Here is a 22,279-nt window from a genome sequence, read left to right on the forward strand (position 1 = left end):
CTGGAGTCTAATATATAGATGTGGCATTCAAGAAATGCCAACAGGGCCTTGAACTGCACAAAGAATACTAGAGATCTGAAAGTTATGCTTTCTTTTTATCCAAGTGATGATTAAGATTCATTTCCTCTCTATTTCAAATCTATTTCAGTGTTTTCTGGAGAAAAATCTGTTCATACAATTAAAAAAATTAAAACAAGAAATTAATTTTTCTTTTCTCTTTGTAAAAGTAATTTGTAATGTATCTACTGAAGATAATTCCTTGATGTTTCATTTAATTTAATGGCTGTATAACTGCAAACTCTAAAAGTAGAAATCTACATTTTAAATTTTTATGTTTTGCTTTCTTTTTTAAGGATATTAAAGCTCTGTATTTATTTTTCTCAGAGTATTAATACATTTTTGTACATCTAAAAGTCAGTCAGATAGCTCCAATAATCTTCTTTCATATCTATCCTTGATTTCACAAATCATTCTAATTCTACTCACAGGTTCCTGCACTGCAGACAAGATATCTACTCCCTGGGTAATCAGCAGTTTATATAGCTGTCTGATATGTGCATGCTTCTCCTGAGCATTCACAAGGTAGGCCTTAGCATGGTGCATATTTTCAGGGTCCTCACATATTTCAGGAATATCCAGTTCTCCTGATTTTGACAGACATTCCAGCTGGAAGATATTAAAATGAAAATCAGTGTGTGTTTAAAATAATGTAAAACAAAGCTTACAATTCCTTCCATGCCCATAATGTGTTACCCTGTAATTAAATTTGGATTCAGAACTGAATCTTAAATTCCCCAAATTTCATGCAGTTTTAGATACACAATTTTAATTCTGATTACCAGACAGGTTAATGCTGGGGTGGTTTTTTGTTGGTTTGTGGTTTTTTTTTGGGGGGGGGGGGGGGGGGGGGGGGGGGAGAGACAACAGACATCAAACCAAAAAAGTTTAATTGTAATGGGAAGAACATACATTTTAGAAGATTATACTCACTTTTTTTTTAATGCAATGAAATTTGACTGTCTTGTTGAAAATATCATCATATTCTGTCATTGTGTCCTTTACCATTTGATGGAAATGAATAAGCTCACTTATTCTCTCAGAATTCTCATTCACAGGAAATCCTTTCTGGCTTGGAAATTCTAATAATTTTACCAGGTACTCAAGGTCAGCAGTCAGTTGCTAGCAAAGAAGCAGAAGTTACTCAAGTTACACATATATATTTGCATGTTTTCCACTACATTTCATGAAATAACAGCCTAACAACAGGGAATTGCCTGAAATACCAGTGCCATGCTCTTTAAAACACTCTCCATGTACTTTACTAGGCATGAATCTCAGCTATCACCCAGAAACAGCCTTGGATCAAAAGAAGTCAAACTGACTTCTAGGGGAATGACAGACTGAATTGCTAATCAGAGACAGTGTTCAGAGGAGGTAGGAAGCTCAGTATGACATATACTTCAGCCTCTGACCAGGTCTAACTCAAAAGCATGAAGCTGATACTCTCCTTGTACTTCCACCACACCAACACTTGTGTGTCACTTTAATAAGCAGCTAACACCACACAAGTCATTCTCTGGACCCTGAAGACACCTTGTAAACACACACAAACCCTTTCTTCTGGAAAAGTAATGTGAAACATAAAATACTGAAAGTGAATCATTTGTACCAAAAAAGCTTTTGATCCACCATGCACTTCACTAGCTTGGTTTCTCACCTGATACTGTGGTTTCATTTGGTTAAGCTTTTTTTGTAGTTCCAAAATAACAAAAAGTTCACTTCCAAGGTCAACTGTTGCTTCAAGCTGAAGTGCCTCTTGAAGATTCTCTAATCCATAGGTAGTCTAAAAGATAATCAAACAGTTAAGTGTTTCTACCTCTAGTAAATAAATAAAAAAAATTTAAACTCAAATTTGAATTTGTAACAAGAACCTTCCCCAAACCAGACACTCAAATATTGTCAGCAAAATGTCTCTGTCTCAAACCCTCTGACTGACAAGGGTGATAGGAAATCTTTAAGGCAGTATGCAAAAAAGATTCAGACACCAAGATCAGAGGACCCATACAGAGAGTGTATTTTCTGTGATAACAGATGTCGTGGCTTATGGTGCACTAGACAAACAGCACCTACAAAACTCTGGTTCTGCTAGTAGCGTAGCTAGTGTTTCTTTTAAGGAACACTGCATGCTGTCCTGTGCCAAGGAGGCTTCAATCCTCTTTGTTTATGAGCATGGTTGGACTTGAGTTTAGTAACTATCAGGACACTGTTTGTTTCGGTAACTATGAAGTCATAATAAAATGATCCTTTTTTAAAAAAACCCCAGCACAAAACAAAAGCACTGCTGGTGTAGTATATGGACTTGATTAAAACTTAAAATTTGAAGTGGGGACTCGGACCTGTAGGTGTTTGAAAATATGGGCAAAAAGATCAAAAACTTTCTTGATGACTATGAATGGCAGAACAGACTATGGAGAAGTATCTTATTGATGACCTCTCTTAAATGATACCTATAGCCATCTATGAAAGAGTAACAGACGAACTAATAACAATCCAGAAATGTTTGGCATAGTTGCTTTCTTCCTAGCTATTTTACTTACAATTTTTAGTTGTTCTTTAAATATCCGGCACTGTTGCTTGACGGGTTTTACTTGCGTAGTTTTAAAATTCCAGATTGCCCAAAGATCAGTCAGCTCTTCCTTTTCTTTACTCAGATTAACAATGGTATCTTCTGTTACTTCTACAGATTTTTCTACATTTAATATAAAATTCTCATTTACCTGGCAAATAAACAGGCATGTTTTTTTCAAAATATGTTTTTTATAAAGCACATTAAAACCTTGTAATACTAAAGTCTCAACAAAGCTTAATAAGAAACAACTGTTCTATCATAACTTCTTTGAAAGTTTCTAGTGCTCTAGGTGTCTTTAAATACACCTTTCTCTTCGAAATAGGCATAGATCAACAGAATTTGTATACTGAGGACATGGCTAACGCTGAAGTTTAAAACTAGGTCAGGTCAGTAATGATGGAATTATTCACATCTGATGGCTATTTAATACATACAAAATAAAGTAATTTCTGAATAGGAAGAACTATCCAAAACAGACTTTTGAGGAATAGTAACTGGAAAGTGAAGTGGATGAAGAACAGACTGCTCCTTTGTGCTGACAACCAAAATCGCACTGAAGCATAGGAGGGATAAAGTGTTTAGCATTTGAACATTTGGTGGTTTTTCCTCTTTTTAACACAGCTCATATCTGAAATACCTGAAAACTCGGTAATGATGTTTCTGCTTTTCCTGCTCCAGTATTTTTCTTTTAAGAAAAAGTTGGGTTCATAAACTACTTGTATGATCCTGTCTTCCAGATACTTAAAAGTTACAGTCTAAGAATATCATGGGAACACAGTAGCAGAAAATACTGTGGCAGCACACTTCAGGTCTTTAGAGAGATAGTATCTGAAGATATGTTAAGTCTTTATGTGACTACAGTGCAACTTCATATTCACAGGTATTCAGCTTGCCTTTACACTATTTTATCTGTATCTGGCTGCATCCAGCTGTCATAGCACACAATTTAGACCACACTAACTGCCTGAGCACTTTTCCCTCAAGCAGGTTTTTCCAGCTAATCTTGTATGTTGTTGTATGTTGTCAACATCAGCACCCCCTTCTCACCCTAATGTAACTGTTTCCTAGGAGGAGTGGCTTAGAGAACAATTGCACATCAAATGATCATCTCATGAAGCTGGAAAATTAGACAGGGATGCCTAGGTAGTGCAGCTGAACCCAAGACAGAATGTAAAGACCCTAGGAAAGATTATATGTAAGGAAGTAGCTCTAACACTCAAATTAGTAAAGACTGCCTCTTAGTGGAAATAAAGTAAACTTAATACTATACTTGAGTATATGCTGCTTTCCAACATGATGTTAAGTGCTGGAAGTATGAGAAAAGCAAACCAGTGAGAAATCTGTAAAACACACATTTCCTTGACTCATGGTGCCCAGAACAAGCACAGGACGGCATTAAGATCCAGTGATTTGTGGCACCAGGAGGAATGTGAAGCGAGGTGTAGGCCATGCAGTCCCATTCTTTCACTTATCTCAAGGATTTTTGCAGTAGCCGGCTGGCCTTTTTTCTTATCCTCCCTCTTTTTCCCCACAAAAACCAGCGGTACCCCTCACGCCAAGGAATGTGCTGTATCGTTACTCAAAAGATAATGGCATAACTACAGTATCACCTACTCACACATATGTACCAAGATAAATACTACCCTGAATTTGTGTCTAACTCGGAGGGATGATAATCTAACACCAAATCAGAGGGACAGATTGAGGGGTCTGTGCTCTCTCCCCCTCCGCCCCAAAAGGATGCCTTTTGGTAAGATTTGAACCCCTGGCTATTCCAAGTGATTACCCAGGAACTTAGCGTGTGTGTGACTGCAATTGTTTTTCTTTTGTGTAGTGCTATATAACCAACCTGCAGTTTGTGCATTTATCGTAGGCAATTTCAAAGAATCCGTAAATGTTGCATAAAAATAAACTGTACTACTCATGACCCTGACGGCTTCTCTTGAATGCCACCAAACCTAGAGCATAAGGGCTGTCTGTGCATCTGGGTGAGACCTATAGTTATGGCCCTAATTGGCATACCTATTAAGAGATAAATCGAGCCACCCCTAGCCCCTCTAATCTCTGAGGACCAGCTAGAACGCAAGGGAATTCATCTCTTACCAAATTAATTCATCACCTTAAATGCAATACATGAACAAAACAGCAATGTTCATGCATTATATTTGTATGCATGTACCGGATCATTTATTAAGGGCTCCATTATTGTTAATCACAAAACTTTTTATATTACTTAAAATGCCATTAGGACTCAAATACTTCCATATTTTAAAAGTATACAGCAGCATCAGTCCCTTTAAAAGTAGGTACTGAGAAATCACGATCCATCAGTCACAGAATTAGGATTAGACCTGATCACAGGCAAACATCAACATATTCAATACAATTTATCAGATTATACTCACCATATTTACTAAATTAAGAAAACTGCAACCCATATTTTGGATGGAAAAAATCTTCTCTATAGCCTTTTGCCACTGAGTATTAGCTGATTCCACTGCAATTTTATTTTCAGCCTCCCTGTTTGTTTTTAGTGGTTCTGATTTATAGAATTCCTTCAGATTTTGAATATCATCATTCACCTACAGAAAGACATAAAACAAGCATCAAAACCATATCAAAATTGAGCTACTTTAAGCAGAAAGTATACAGACATGATTAAATTGAATAGCAGCCTCTGAATCTTTTCCAAATTTTAAGATTTATTATCCTCCCTAAAATCTACACAAATACTAAATAACACAATTGTTTTAAATAAAAATAACCTGTGAACCAGTATATGGCAAACAGATGGGTGGCAGCAATTTGTTCAATTTTTGTCACATATCATTACATTGATATTATATACATGTGTATCAATGCAATGATTTTCACAGATCTGTTTAACACGAAGTAACTGAAATTAGCAATAATTGGAAGTAGACAATTCAATTTTTTTGAGTTTATCTTCAAATAAATAAATTTTATCTGATAGGTTCCACTCTGTCCTCAATTTCTTTGTAAATATAAAAGAACAGTGTTGCAGAATCTTAAAACAAGCATTACATCAAAATGAAAAATAACTGCCCTGTGCATCATTAGCACAGCTACCAAAATTACACTGATAATGAACTGATTATGGTTTCGGCTACAGCTGGTTTGTATTTAATTTTTAAACCCCTTCAGATGAATTAACACTTCAGTGGAAGTACTGCAAGATAGCGATAAATATCTATATCAACATATTACGAGAAATATCTATATCAACATATGTGAAATATTTTTTAAAATATATGAAGAAAAGTCAGTAAATTTAAGAGTACATACATGTAAGCATTTTGTTATGTATATAATGAATGAGCACATGTGTGCAGGAGAAGTAAAAAATCAATTATAATACTTCTACAATAGCAATTTAAATCAGTAGAAAATCTGTACATAGACTAGTCATTATGTTGATGCAAGTACAATGATCAGGGCTGCCTGCCCTGATGGAACACATCTTTAAAGTAGAAAGGAGCTTACAAAGACATGCAGTGCTTCAACGGCACAGCATCTACAGGATTTGTCTTAGCTAAAAGCACATTTTTCATTTATAAGACTTTCACAGTCTAGTCAGAGAATAAGTGATCAGTACCTCCATAGCTGACTTTAAAAAGGTCACATAAGTTTCTAGAATTTCTAGTTTTGAACTAATATTTTTTTCAATTTTTTTCAGTTCTTCATTCAGAAAGACAGTTCTGCTAGAAAAAGCTGCCACCTGCTCAGGTTCAAACTCTTCCATATCTTTGATGATTCTCTCAGCTGCTTCCAGTTCGTGTGAAGTTTCCTTTGAGGGTACAAGCATAGAACATGTATATTGATGGAAAAGGACTTGTAAATATTGATAACACATTGTTAATTTTCACTGGTATTGCCTTCTTATGTATAAATTCAATTACTCTAGTTGAAGAAGAGCGCATAATTGGCATTATATGCTGAAATTAACCATTTATTTCCTGTAACATTTTGACACTAAAAACTATGGCTGTAGTTATTAAAATACCTCTTCCGAAGGGAAAAAAAGTAGCGATTTCAGTGTTCAGGCTAAGAAAACCACTTAACAGTGTAAGAATTAAAAGAACAGAAGCATTCCATATAGGAACATCAATAGCCAGAATTGATACAATTCCTTCAATAAACAGTATAGCCCAAATTTCTGAACTGATTCTCTTGAGTCTAAATCTCTCTTAACTGCTGGTCTGATAATAAATTCTTGTAGAAGAACTCAGTGACCACTCTAGAGACTCCAGAAGTATTGGATCCTCATGAGGCTACTGCTGTTTTAAGGCCTGTCCTTATAGCACTTTGCCTTATGCGTTCCATTCACACCTTCATTCTTGAATCAACTGCTTCCTAACTCCGGGCTAGTCCCTACCAATAAAGCTAGCCTATGCTGCATTCCAGCTGAAAGCAGTGTTCTTGCATGCAGCAAATCCACAGAAATCAGATGGAGATCGAATAGTGGGTTGCATCTGTTACTGCATTAACTGCTCAGACCCAGAAGAAAGTCACAGTATGCTGTCTGAGCAAGAGACGAGTTACTAACATTTTCCATGATTCAGCTAGGATTCTGGTTTTCAGATTTCACTGCCTTAACTCATAGTTTCAGGTATCTATGTCTATATGCCTATCTATTTTTATACATTTAACTCAATACCACCTATCATATGTACCTCTGGCATTCAGCCAAGAGCACAAACTCTAGCATAGCACAATCCACAGAAAGAATAAGTAGGAGAGGTTACTACTGTCAGGGCAGATCGTACACTGCACCAAAGTTAACACCCTGGTATGCAAACGTCTGGCAGAAAAGACAATTAAAACAATTATATGGTTCTGTGGAACAGAAAGGAACTCTTGCTCATCTGCTGATTTTTTAAAATGTTTTTACTATATGCTCTCCAGAATTTCTTTAAAGTGAATTTTATTTCCACAGACACGTACAGATCCAGCTCTTGGGGTCCATAAACTGTTGCCTGAAACAAAAAAGTACTCCATAGGAGTAATGGAGTTTTAAGAACCCCTAAAACATAGGATATCCTAGAATACACACAACAATGTTCTTCAGCTTAGCCAAGAAATATGCACCTGTGTCAAGACCCTGGAGGGGATTCAAATGGTTTTAAGTGACTTTCAGATACCGCAGCACTGCTATGAGAGTTGGAAAGGCCCTGTATGTGACTTAAATATAGCCTCACTGACGTTACAGAGCTGAGTGCTGCAGCGCTTTCATACTGTGGCTGCACTGCTAACATGACCAATGGATACCTGATAGCAACTTTACATCCCCTGTCAAAGGTTCTCCACCCAGGAACTAATTTTTCTTTTTTTGCTGATTCATCCCTTTTATTTGGCATAATAAACCATAAGAAAGTTTTTCTGTGCCTCTGACTATCTAGACAATTTTTAAACTTGGTGCCTCAGGTAGGAGTAGCAACCCACATTAGAAGAGTCTTCCTAGCAAGCGCTGATACTGAGATCTAGAGGCAGGAACAAATAATATGATGAGATAGAGAGAATGAATATAACCAGTGACAGGAGAAGGACTGACTTGTAATGTCATCTATGGTTTTGTTCATTAACTACAGTTTTAGACTAAACTACAGGCCTATTTTCTTTCCAAGAATGCGTAAGAAACTTTCAGCCTCTCACCTTATTTAGAATCACATGCAGCATGCATTTCCTCCTAAAAATACTTAACATTATTAAAGTTTTGTTGTTTTGTTTGTTTGTTTGTTTTTACCTTTGTTTCTTTAGCCAGTTCAATGTGTTTGTTCAAAACTCTTTCTGACTCGGAGAAACACGAACCAATCTCCATACCAACTGCAAGCATCGCGGTGATTTTTTTAATCGACTGTGATACCTTTATTTGAAAGTATTATTTATATAGTTAATTTATACAAGTAGATAGTATAAAAAGTGTAAAACATTCCTTAGTATAGAAAAAAAGTGAAGTAACACTTGTCTGTATGTGTGTAGATTATGTACTTTGTATAATCAGAGAAACTCAAGAATGAAAATATAAAAGAAGAAAATTCTACTATTTCTCCTAAGAAAATTCTAACATTTATGGCCAGAATTTGAGGAAAAAAAAACTTCTGTTAGCTCTCATTTTGTTGATAGTGCTTTCCTTTATCCTAAATATCCCAGACTTGTTATTTCAATAAGGCACAACTGCATCATGATCTAGATATCATAACCTGGGCAAGAATAGTTCTGTTATTTTTTTCAGAAAATACATTTAAAGTTTCTCTGCCAAGCCAAGAGATCTATTTTTATGCAGATACATGTACACAACTCCATTTCATTGTCCCTGTAAGAAGTTATATATGCATGATGATAACAAAACAGATTATGAAGAGCAGAGGCAGATGACACATATAGTTATTATTAGACATGTGAATTCACATGCACCATATGTTTCAAGAAGTGGCTGTTGACCGAGCAGTCACTTTATTAAATTAAGCTCAGGAGCAGTTGAATTTGCACCAGATTCTTTGGGATACTTTGCATTAGCAGAAGTTTAGCATGAAAAGTGTTCTTCTTTGTAGGAATATAACAGTAAGCACTCTTCCCTGTAATGAAAATTCATGTATTATGACTCAAATCTTCAAAATGTTCTCTATGAAAAAGTGGGAACAAAGTGATTAGAACAAACTGCAGAATGAAACCATATGTCAAAATTGGGGTCTATATTTTGAGTAAAAATTAGGTTCATAATTGAAGTTTTAGATTAAGATTCACAACACACTGGTGACATCATTTCTACAAGACCATCAGCAGCTGTCAGCAACTCTCTTGTTTTCAGCTAAACTCAACAATATTTTCACTGTGTTCTAATACCACAAGGCCTCTCCTACTTAAATTGTATGAAAAGGGATCAATTTATGGCAAATTGACTTTCCATTTGCTTAAGAATAGTTCATTATAAACATCATGCAAATAATATAAAATATCAGATTGCAGACTTAATCAGTCATTAAATTTGATTTACTTTTTTGGTCTACACTCTGGGATTTCCCTCATATGAACCTTGTTCAAAAACTGTATTTTTAAATTTGAATTTACACATGGGATCTTATTTAGGAGACATGTATCTATTCCATCTCTGACAAGTCATCAAAAAGGTCTGCAGTACTACAGAACATCCAACAGCTTAAAGAAGGCTGTGATGTCCTTGATGCATAGGTATCTTAATGAATAAAGCGAATTTTTACGGTGAACAGAACACTACTTCAGCCTTACTGAAAATTTGCTGTGGTTCCTAGTCACCATGCTCATTAACCCTCAGTTTTGCCACACTTCTATTTTTATCTTCAGCCAAATTAAACAGAAGACATAGGAACAGTATAGGAAACCTGCACTGCATGTCACAGTCCTGACTGCTCGCTTCTTTTCCAAAGTAATAAATTATAATAGCTCATTATCTAAGCAAGTCCATGTTTTATGGAAGATCACTGGTAAAATGCTCTCATGGAAACAGCTGCATTTTTCAGAACAGCTTTAGGTTTGTGCTGGTAACAGCATTCAGCATTCTAACTAAAACTGTGCACTCTCTAACAAACCGATGTTATTTGTAATTATTTGAGTCAACTTTAATATACACATAGCTAAATTATGGAATTACAATGTACCGCTCATGAATGTATTAAGATGACAATGTGCTATCATGTACCTTATTCAGATGATCTTCAAGTGAGGCAGTCCACTGTTGTTTCTTCAAATTAAATTCTTTATAATCTGGACACTGCCTGATTAATTGATCTACTTTTTTTTTAACATATTCCATCATTTTCTGAATTCCTATCACCCTAGAGCTAAAATGGAAGAATAGAACTGTTGTTATTTGTCATTTTTGCTCAGCAGTCAGGATGATGACTAAAAAACCTACCACCTTTTCTGTTGATTTGTACGGCAAGTAACATTAATTTTAAACTGCAAGCCTTAAAACAAAAATAACCAAGAGAAATATTAAAATTAACCCAAACAAAATTGCTTGGAATTCTGTTTCCACACAGAAATGCTATTTCCAAACAAATCCTTTATCACCAGTGCATAAGTTAGATTCATGTGCCAGATATCCTGATTCACTAAGAAATATCTCATTTCATAAATAATTCTAACTTTAGTTACACTATCTAAAGACTAAAATCACAAATAGAATAGCCTAAAAAGAGTAAAAATATATGGCATATCACTTCTACTTTAAAAATAATGTTTTCTTTGGCCTTTCAAATATCTCAGTGTTTCCACAGTGGCTGAAAAAATGTCATATACATTCTAAGTCAACATCTCTTTAAAGATGCTATTTTAACAGAAGAAAAAACATCCATTTACAAACAATGGCTTGTCTTATAACTTAAACCATTTAATATCACAGAAGAAATTCACAATCTGAATACTTGAGGCAGTCCTCTTCAAATTATAAAAATCTGAAATAATTAAGATCTGAAGTTTTGATATTAAAAAAAGAAACCCACATATCAATTGATTTACTACTGAAATTTATTAATCTTAAGAATTTTTATAAGACAAACATGTCCAAAAAAAGTTTTTAATTACTTTAGTTTCATCAGAAACTTATGTTAATACAGGGGCTTATTCAAGGTTTCCTCCTTTGTCCTCTAAAATCGTAGGAAATTTTCTCCTCGCTTCAGATCAGGCTCAGAGTGTTAAATTCTGCAACCTCAAAGAAAAACCTTATTCTACACTACTAACATGAATTATGGTATCAATAGACCATTCTGTTTGAATCTGATACAAGAACTGATCACTAAGAGAAACTAAATTTTAAGTCGCTTTTAGGGAGTAAGTGGTTTCAAATTTGTAAATGACTGTCAAAAATTAGCAACCTGTTAGTTTGTGCTTTATGCTTAAATTCTGAAAATGTCACTCCTCTACTTCAGCACTCCTTAAAAAGAGGTATGTTTTAAAACTTCTACTAGCACCACTACTTCTTCAAAAAACAAAGCAGTAAGAGAACAAGATATATAGTTTTTGAAAATTATAATTTAGATCCCTATAAAATATTTGAAAGGATCACGGGGGTTTTTTGAGTTAACACAATAAATTTATAACAGCATAAAACAAAGACAGTTCTTACAGGCAAGCTAATTGGCTGGTAAAGTAACAAAGGTTCTCTTAATGGACAAAACACTGACTCAGTAATTTTTCTTAGAATTAATACATACAAAATTTTGCTCTTCTTCCCGTTTTTTTCTAGCTTATTTTAATTTAAAAATGAGATCTCAAAAATCAGACTTACCAATATTTTAATTTTGAAACACTAGGATTACAAAAAAACCCCTGCCCTCTGCCATTTTTCTATAATCTATTCCTCTTCTCATGTAAAGATTTTCGGCATTTTCGTTTATTTGGACTACCTTTTAAAATAAGGCTGCAACATGACTCAAAAAGATTTGAAAGTAGGACAGAATTAGCATCATATTTTTCCCTTTTTATTCTGGTGGATTTCCAATTATGACACTGAAGTCAGTGTCGCTAGCCTTAAGCACAGTCCTACCTAAATGTGAGGATATCAGTATTAGATTTGTAAATCAGAAACTACTAGACCTGTCACCTGTCTTAACATATGCATACAAACTGTCTGGCCTAATTTTGGGTACTCTGAAAATAACAAAACAATGTGGATACAGAAATCCAACTTCATTTTCATTCTCTTAATGTTCGAGTACTCTACCTTCTCTCAGTGCATTTAAACTGGTACTACACATGCCAGCCACTTTGATATTGCATTAAAAATGCATCTTCCAGTATCCCCATTCAGAAGATACAGTTCAATTCAGAGCATCATCTCATCAAAATTAAAAAAAAAAAAAAAAAAAAAAAATCAAAACCAAAAAAATTGTAACCTAACCTGAGCAAGGTCAAGTGATTTCTTATTAATAAATATATTGTCTGGAAAACTGGAGAATCTGGCTTCCTTTTAAAACAAGCCATGCTAGTAGCAGAGCATGCAATATCTTCTCTATCACAAATGATGAAGGAATTTTAAAACTACTGTGCTCCAACTACTCCTTCCGGGAACTGGCAGCTATTTTCAAATTCCACACAGATTTCTATTTGCTGCCAGCTAGTTCAAGAATCCTACCAGATTGCAAACACTTAACAGCTATGTATCTCACTGTCAGATTATACCTTCTTGTCTGTCCTATGGCAAAGCAGCTTTTTGAAAAGATACCTACACTTTTCAGATTCACACCTTTCATCACCTTCAAAGGGCAACTGTCCATGTCCCTCAGGATTTCCAATCCAGTTAGATAAAGGAAATGGGAAGTCTGTGAGGGCAGTTAAGACTATCAATGAATTGTGCAATAAGAGGAGCAAAATACTAATCAGGATTCAGTCTTGATATGAGTTTTGTTTTCTGTCCATATCTTCCTCCTTTGGCCCTCAGCTGTTCATACAAATCTTGTTGTCCCATGTGGGTTAATCACTGGGCTAAATATTGGCCAGCATTTAAAGACACCACAGTGACAAAGAGAGGCCTCTCTCTTTCCTTTTTCAAAATGTGAACCTTTCTGGAGGAAATTAATATTCTGGAATGTACACCTTTACCACAATTGCTGACAGAACTCACTATGTCAGCATTACTAGGCTGTTGAGCTACAGGAACCATTCTGTCTATCTCCAAAATCCATGGATTAAGCAAAAACACCTAAACTTGTCTCGCTGTACAAAAAGTTGAATGCGAGTCAGGATCATCCTTGTGGCATTGAATCCTAGCCCCATGCTGAGTTGCATCTGGAAGAGACTAGCCAAAAAGTTACATGCCTCTGTTAAGGGCTTCTGAAACTTCATCTGGAGGTCGGTTTGTCCAGCTTGGTTCCCCACAGTACAAAGTAGACACACAAGCTGAAGGGAATTGAGCAGAGGCTCCCAAGATGATTGGAGGCTGGAGCACATGATGTACAAGGGGGTGCTGACAGAACTCTGTTCAGAGGAGAGAAGAGGTGAAGGGGTGATCTAATTGCTGTCTTTCATTATCTGTGAGGAAGAAAGTTTATAAAAAAGACAGAGTCTTTTCAGAGGCGTACAGCAAAATGGCAAGGGGCAATGCTCACAAGTTGCAGCAACAGAATTTTTGGCTAGATGCAAGAAAAACATCTTTCACAAGGAGAGCACTTAAGCTCTAGAGCAGGTTGCCCAGAACGGCTGTGGAATCTCCATCCCTGTGAGATACTCCAAATTTGGCCCTGAACAACTTAATCTTACTGACAGGTTATGAGCAAGGAATTGTGACAAATGACCTCCAGAGTCCCTTGCCAGTTTAAATTGTTGATAGTAATTCTCAAGCCCATGCTGAGGAATATAAAATGTTACACCTGCACAGAAGTACTAGCACTACTCATTGAAATATATGGCAAATGCATTACATTTGAGTAATGAGGCCTGAAGGCAGCAGAAAAACTGAAAAGCCATAATATTTTGTGTTTGCTTTCTTAAAAAGGGACTTATTCATTTTTATAATGCAAGTAGCTATTTAAAATTTTTGAGAGTCTGGAATCTTCCACTGTTCTTTAGAAACAGCAAAACACATTTCTAGTGAGATTGCCTATTGATATTGTTGTAAGTTTCACCTTCCTTCTCTAAATCACTACTGCTTCAGCTGTAATGCTGGCTTTTAAATTATAATATCATCTAGGCAGAAATCTTGCCTTCTTTATTTATTTCTAGACTATCTTGAGCAGCACTTTGGCACACAGATCAGGAGATCTGCCTCTGGCATTACCTTTTTTTGAATTTTACCAGAAATGACTGATAGGGTTATTTTGACAAACTCATCACATTCTTCTTGATGTGTACCAGTGATTATCTTACTATCCCCACTACTGACTTGGACCGTTTATAAATATTTTTTTAAAACTCTTAATAAGGAAGAAAAACAATGAATTGTTATTTTAGGGATTCAATCAAGGTATTTAGCATGCCTAACATTAATCATTGTTGTGCCAACTTAATTTGAAACACAAAATCTGCTTCTGTTGATGTAATCTCTAGTAGAACATCAAGTTCTAGAGAACAGCAGCATGCACTCTGAAATTATGGCTGGTTTAGGAATCAGTTTCACTCAGGAAAATCCCTTTCCTTTCCATTTAATTGAAATACTAGGAGATGCTGAATCAGTAACAACAGCTGTAAAGCCAGCTCCATATGTTTCCAAAACAACTTTTTATTTGAATTTTCTATTTCATCCCTTTGCTAGGTTCAAGCCAATTACATCTGGGGTGACAGGTGAAGGCACTTTAGATAAAATTTTCTGCAAGGCCATGAGATTAAATGAAAATTTTATCTAGCGTTGAAGTAAAGCTATTCAAAGTTCAGGAATAATTAAGGACATAACCATGTAATGGGAATGTAGAGCTAAGCTGACCACTAGTCAAACATCAGCTACAGTCATCTGCTCTGTCTTTGAAGAACAACTCATTAATATAAATGGTCTTTGTTCTTATTGCACAGCCTCCTACTAAGACCTGAAAAGTAGAAGATATTAAGCCACTGGGACTGATTATAAACTAAGTCATGCTTTAAATCAGTGTTAAAATCCTATCTGTGGAGTACATCATCACTGCAATTAACAAGAGCTTTGGAAGAAAAAAGTTATTTTATTCATGAATTAAAACGAATAAGAAGTGGAGAAACTTCCATATTTTATGCATTTGGCTTAACACCTGTATTTTGGTCTTGCATCAAATCACGTTATAGTTGCTATAATGATGACTTTCAAAAAGGTCTAAAATGATTACATTGCGCAGCAGGGACTGAAAATTATCAGTAGCTATGAACATTTACATACATTTACTTTTCCAAAATATTAACTAAATCACTGTTTCTGAACACTGCCCTAAGGTACTAATTCCACTGTTTGACACCACTCTTAAAATAGCATGTAGTATTCCTAAGTATTTTTGTTAAAGAGACTGGTTTATATAAATACCAACAGATACATGGCAGACACTTTGAGTTTCAGGTCATTTAAATGCACACCTACTTAGTTAACTACACTGGCTCTAAATCCTGTTCAATTCTAACTAGTTGAGTTATAAAGCAACAGGTAGATACAGAGAAATGCAGCATATATGCAAAAATGGAGGGAATACCTCTGAGAACCTGCTTTATTAACTAAAGTTTGTCCCTTTTGCAAGGTAGTCGCTGTGCAACCTTTAATTCTTTCCTGTAATTCCTCATACTTCATTGTCAAGATAGGCAAATGTAAGTCTTCTGAATTAAAGACTTCAAGGTAATTCTCAATACCTTCAAGGCCATCAAGTACCTGAAAAAATAAAAAAGCATCTGTTGTCAATATTTCTGTTGAAAATGTGCATGTATATTCTTTTACATAAATAGATGATCAATAGACATTTAATACTTGACATTTCTTCAGAAATGAAAAGCACTATTTTAACTTAGGGCCTGATACTGCCTTTTCAGGTCACAGAAGAACACAGGTATAATTCAACAAAAGTTAATATAAGAATGGTCATGCAAAATCATGATTAGTCTTTGAATTTAAAACTATTCCATTTTTTTGATCAAGTCAGGCCAATCTGACATGCCAAAGCAGAACTAAAATAATGAGTAACAGAGCACATTAGCACTCAAAGTTTTACTGAAGCTCACTGTTAAAGAGTTTTACCAAAACTATTATTCTTTTTAATATTTTAAATATATCAAATGTATATCCAACAAGGAAAACATAATTATATTTTTATTTTAAAAGTAGGCTCACATTTTGCACATATGCAACTTCAGTTTTGTTATACCTATTCTCAGTTTTCCTTTAGTGCAAGAAGTCTCTCAATCAAATACCAGAAAAAAGTCACAATAGTACTCTACAAAGACTTCTGCCTTTTTAGACAGAGTAAGGACAACATTGAAATATTCCATTATTAATGTTAATAAATACTAATATTAGTGAAATAGAAATGTGCCCAAACCTACTGCGCATAATTAGCATCACAGTGGTAACACAAAATTCTTACACAGATTTTTTTTTTGTTGCTCTAAACACTAAAAAAAAACATTAAATCTAAATAAAGCAAAGCAGTAGACAACGTCCAGTAGCATTCATTTATCTCTGAATATATACATTTATGTAAAAAAATATGACTATAATATGTATACAGAGTAGTCCATTTTTTTAAAAGGAAATCAACGTACACCACGTCAAACTTGTCTTATGACTTTGTAAATCTGTATATATAAGCTTTAATTCAGTGAATTATTTTGCAGACTTAGTCTGAAAACACATTGTTCTTGAACCCTCAGTTCATCATTGAGAAGAATCTTGAGACAACAAAACTATATACATGCTAAAATATTATACTTAATTATGTCATCTTTAAAATTACTACATCAGAAGAGCAAAAGAACTTTAAAATCAAATTTAGTCTGTCGCAAAGTTATTTTGCAAGGTTTTACATTCATAAAAAGTTGAAAAGTGAAAATTCAGTAAGATTCACAGGGCACAATATGATTCAGCTTGTTACACCATTTACAGATGAACAAAGAACTCAGCACATGAGAATGAACCCTGTACTGCTGACTCAAAATATGAAGGAGAAATGACTGAACTCTCTCAAACAAATTAAATCTATACAAAAGAAATTAGGAAAAATAAAGAGGATGAGCAACAGTAATGCAACTTCTATACACAATAGATTAAAATAGGACATATGTACTATTTTATTGTCTCTGCCAGGTTATTTTTCCTTGCATAAAAAAGGATTCAGCATTAAAAAAAAAAAAAAAATCCTGACCATACAAAGAAAATTTACAAGAACACTCCATTGGAGGAGAAAAGTAATTGAGTATACCAAGGAAGGACTTTTCCTAAAACATGAAAACCTTTTAGTCATCACTGTGTATAAAAAAGGCCATAAACCTTAGATCAAGACAGGAATTAGAATGATCTTTGGAAACTCATAAGATTCATGGACCTACGTGAATTTCAAAGATTTTTTCTGTAAATAGAGGCCCTTCACATGAACTAAGGAACTAAGTTAAGTTTATTTACTTTGTCTAACAGGTTCTGTATCATGAATTTCAGTCTTCAGGACCATACTTAAGAATATTAAAGAGTCATAGGAAAGTCACAAAGTGTTCAAGAATGATTACAGATTTATAGACATTTTAGAAGGAGTTAACCGCTCAGCCAAACTTATTACAAGTATTACCAGTTAACATATTTAACTAGGTAAGCAGCGGATGTAAGAACAAGTTTTGACTCTTGCTAAAAAGCAGTAAGGATGTGTAAAATTAATAAAACAAAAAGCCACTTGTTACTGCCATTGTTACATTTGTCAAAGAGCAACATGAGCAGAATGAGAACTGGACAACAGACAATTTAGAAGAGAATCAGAATGGAAGAATAAAAGATCACGTGTTCTTTGTAGCCTCTCTTCCTAAACGTATCCGAGAGCCTTGCATGTTCATCAATCTGCACCTTCAAGGATGACAGACAACTTTATCGGATTGCACTGCCTGCGTTCTCACTGCTGTTGCTACTTTGATCAATTAAGGTTGCTACCACTAGCAAAGATTTATGCTCAATTTCAATTGAAAGTAGGAAGCCTGTTTACAGCAAGATATTATCTGGACTGACTTTTTCCATAGCAGCTCCTGCAGTCATTGGTAGTCCTATACCCATCACATTGTGTTGAAAACAACAGTATCAGGCACTAAATTCAGACTTTCAAGAGCTCAAACAAATCAACATTAAACAATCCACACAAAGCCAGCCTTCTATCTCAGACTCTTTTCAAGAATTAGCATATGTATATATCTCTGATTTTTTTTGTTAATAACATAAGCATATTATGGCATAGACAACAATACAAGAAGAAAGCAGCACATCTACATGCAACTGTGGTACCAGAGCATAAATTAAAAGATATGCTTTATAGAAATTGTATCACTTGATCTATCAGCTAATAACACAAAAATACTTTGCAACTTACATATTCACAAGTTAAAGATGCAGGAGAGTTATAGTGATATAAATGCTTAAAATTAATGACAGGGGTTTTTTCCCATTTCAGCATGGAAGATTAGTAGGGAAAAACAATAGTTATGCTAGCAAAACCTTACAAGCATAATTAAAATGAACACCAACATGCTGAAGGTAATGTAGGCATAACTCCTACAAGTAGAAATGGTATCACTTTTTCCTGAAAAATTTTGGGCCTTTCCTGCTATTAAAAAAGACTTTGTAATAAATTCAAGCGTCATTCAAAAAGGATCTCAATATTTCTTTCTAAATATCCTTGTTAATGGTTACCTTGACCATTCTTCATGATTGGGATCCATTTTAAGTAGTTTAGAAAAAACAACAAAAATCATGCAATGCACTTTTCCCAGTCTGTTCAGCTTTCTGGTTGTGAACACAGAGAACATGAATGATTAAAATTTCATGATTCTTCTTTTTCCCACTTCAATTCTTTGATTTTACTTTAGTTTTATTTTAGTTCAGTCTGTCTTTCTCATCCACTTATCAAGATCAAAAGAAAGGATTTATCAGCAAGGCTTCTACTCAGAAATATGGACCTCTGTTTATGCATTTGTTTATTTTTACAAATACTGAATTTCATCACCACAAATACAACCCTGAAAATTCCATTAGAAGGAAAAAAAGTCTAGAAGGTTAAGTAAAGTAAGTTTCACTGGATCATGCAGAGGTGTGTATTCCAATCCCCACAGCTCCATGCAAAGAATGCTCAAACTCTAGGTTCATCTTGTATGTTCACTTTAAAGTTAGTTGCTATCTATACTACCTCAAATGATTTTTAATTTTGCAATGGCACATAGGAGGAATAAAAACCCCAACATCTGAAGTAGTTAGAAGAAAGTACATATATCCTGGAGCTCAAAATCAAAACGTGAATCTTGAAATAACTTATGCACCAAAGTACAAGATACTCCACAGCTGACTAAAACTGTAAATCTGCAAACATATTGAACTCGGTAGAAGCCTTATTTACTTAAAGCTATCCAAATGAAAATTTTCAACTGCTTGTCATACCAAAGCAATCTCAGATTATTCCACATGTCATTTCCCAGCTATTCTCAGAGGACAGCTACACAGAAATCCCCCTGCAAAAAGTCAAACTGAAGGCAACTACATGGACACAGAAATATATTGATATTTAAAGGAAAGCTTAGCAAGGAATGTACATGAATACAAAAGAGCCAAGGAGCTTGCAAACATACAGAAAAATATTGCTTAATGCAGCCAAAACACAAACAGAATGCAGCCAGATGTACACCAAAATTTAAGAACACAAACACAATGCAAGTGCTATACTTCTCTGTTTTTCATTTCCTGAATTCCTTACAAATTAAAATGACAGTGGGATATACAAGATCTAAAATGAGTTCTTTTTGAGTTAGTACAAAAAAAACTAATACTCTATTTTGTTTGTTTGCCCTTTACATGTAAAGGGAACCCAGAGGTGCGGGTATACCCCAAGAACAACTGAAATGTCTCTTCTGAAGTACAGTAACTACAGTGTTTTGTTCACTCTTACACATAACAGGTATAACGGCATACTGTGGAGACACACCTAAGCTAATGCCTTCTGCAGCAGGTACTTCCACAAAGCACAGCCCTGTATTCTGAAAAGACGCTACATTTGCTCTCAAAAAACTAGACCTGTATTTGAATAGCTCCTTGCCCAAACTAGAAGGAGGTTGACTATCAACAACAGTTTTAAGAGTTTTCATTAGCCCAGCCCTGATTCCTCATCATAAATGAAATCATGATCAATTAGACTTATTGGAGCAAAAGATCTCTCACACTTCAAGGGTTTGTAAATAATTTCAACACCAAGTATTGTTTACATGTTGTTAAAAAAATAACAAAGGAACATAGTAGATGTTAAAGGCAAATGTGATTACAGCCCCACCTGTTGCTCAGAATAAGTGCAGGCAAAGACAAGGTTAAAATTTCCTTGCCCATATAGTTGCTTATAGACTTCCTTGTCTTCATTAGTTATTACTATTACATAAATTATAAATATTACAAGCAGAAAAGTACCAGCAATCAATCCACAGTACTCCACTGGAAGCTCATCTGTTGATAAAAATCCCTACTTGTTTTCCCATTTTAAGGCTTAAAACAGATTTGGCTCTGAATCAGCTTAAAGTGGCTTCAAGATTTTGTATTTTTCACTTTCACCATCAACACAAGAAATAGCAGTAGTTTAACTTGCAGAAGTTTGTTATAACACTATCTCCACCTTTACTGATCCTTATTTTGTCTTCTCATAAAAGCCTATTGTTAACCTGACACATACCAATGGAACTAATTATATTAAGCTCCCTCAATTCTTTATTAATCAATTCTTCTATCAGCTGTTCCCATGAGTTTGCCCAACCCTGATTTTAGGACAAAAACTTTTTAATTAACTGTGCTATCCTCTTCCCACCTCAATATTCTAACATTCTGGGAGGAAATTGGAATTTTTCAAGATTTTCCAGCACTACTACTTAAGAGGGGAGAAATCTTACTCAACTTATTTTTCACCTCTCCAATGAGTTTCTAGAAAACAGTACAAGTTAGTGTCAAAATAGTATCCAAAGAGGGTTTTGATTTTTATTATTTGGCCATGCATCTACTACAAACTGGATTATAACTATTTTGATTATACCAAAGAAAACAGGTTTTGGAAAGACTAATTCCAAATTCATTCTAGTCTCTCTCTCAAAAAAAAAAAAAAAAAAAAAAAAAAGGCTCAGAAGAAATACAAGTGAATATACTTTTACTAGCCAGCCTATAAATATTTAACTGGGAGCTTTTTACAGCAAAGAATAGGCATTGGATTCCTGACAACTCATTTCATTTGCATGTAGGTGCACACTTTCACCATTTTAATTCCACTTCACTGAATGTAGCTGAATCTCAAGTAATTTCTATTAAGCCTATTACTCCATTATTATTTTATTCCTTTCTATATGCATCTCCTTGACCATATTGTACTCCCACATAGGATTTTTTTTGTCTTTTTTTTTTTCCAGTGTTTTTTCTTTACTTGAACAATAAGTTTTCAACTTTCATTTACTGAAGACCTATTGAAATTCTCCACTGAATCAATTTAATTTAAAAATTTGTGATATATTTTTAGTTGTGATTAAACCTTGTAATACAGTATTTGAAAAATAATTTTAAGATCTTACGCCTTGAGCCAGTAAGAATATCAAAAGATGACTAATCTAAAACAACTTCAGATGACTGAAGAAAATAATCTGCTATTTTTGTTTTGGTATAGGGATTTGAAGAGAAAAGTTTACAAGGATATTCTTTTCATGCTCACATCAGAGACAATGAAAAGAAAAAGAAGTCTTGAAAGTGTATTAAAGTGTTCAAGTATGATAAACATCTTATATTATAGAGGAAAAAAGTATAAGAAGGATGTAACAAAAATTAATGACCAAATTTATTAAAATAATTTTCATACAAGTAGTTGTTGCTGGACTTGATGTTTGAAAAGTAAAAATCCAGTTTTAAAAATAATCCTTTTTTTGGTCATCAATGATTCATGCATTCTCATTACATGAGATTAGGAAGACAGAAAATGAAACACAATACTAGTCAAGGCTGCTGTATCTAAA

The 22,279-nt window shown here is 34.5% G+C and overlaps 1 protein-coding gene across 6 annotated transcripts in view; it reads right to left on the reverse strand.

Moving 5' to 3' along the window:
* Positions 1-22,279, reverse strand: part of CCDC141 (coiled-coil domain containing 141) — a 90,766-nt gene that overhangs the window by 34,365 nt on the left and 34,122 nt on the right. For 5 of the 6 annotated variants that reach the window (XR_012633950.1, XM_074910704.1, XM_074910707.1 and 2 more), the window contains exons 8-16: positions 15,772-15,944; positions 10,326-10,467; positions 8,394-8,513; positions 6,246-6,437; positions 5,035-5,211; positions 2,598-2,777; positions 1,718-1,843; positions 991-1,179; positions 487-666 (exon numbers count right to left, since the gene is read on the reverse strand). Coding sequence is in view for 5 of the 6 variants with exons in the window: in XM_074910704.1 (XP_074766805.1) it covers positions 487-666; positions 991-1,179; positions 1,718-1,843; positions 2,598-2,777; positions 5,035-5,211; positions 6,246-6,437; positions 8,394-8,513; positions 10,326-10,467; positions 15,772-15,944 (1,479 nt within the window). In the remaining variant the exon portion in view is untranslated. The remainder of the gene's footprint in view (positions 1-486; positions 667-990; positions 1,180-1,717; positions 1,844-2,597; positions 2,778-5,034; positions 5,212-6,245; positions 6,438-8,393; positions 8,514-10,325; positions 10,468-15,771; positions 15,945-22,279) is intronic. The other variant, XM_074910705.1, reaches the window with a different exon arrangement.

The sequence above is a fragment of the Athene noctua genome, chromosome 7, assembly GCF_965140245.1.
Source record: "Athene noctua chromosome 7, bAthNoc1.hap1.1, whole genome shotgun sequence".
Taxonomy (NCBI): Eukaryota; Metazoa; Chordata; class Aves; order Strigiformes; family Strigidae; genus Athene; species Athene noctua.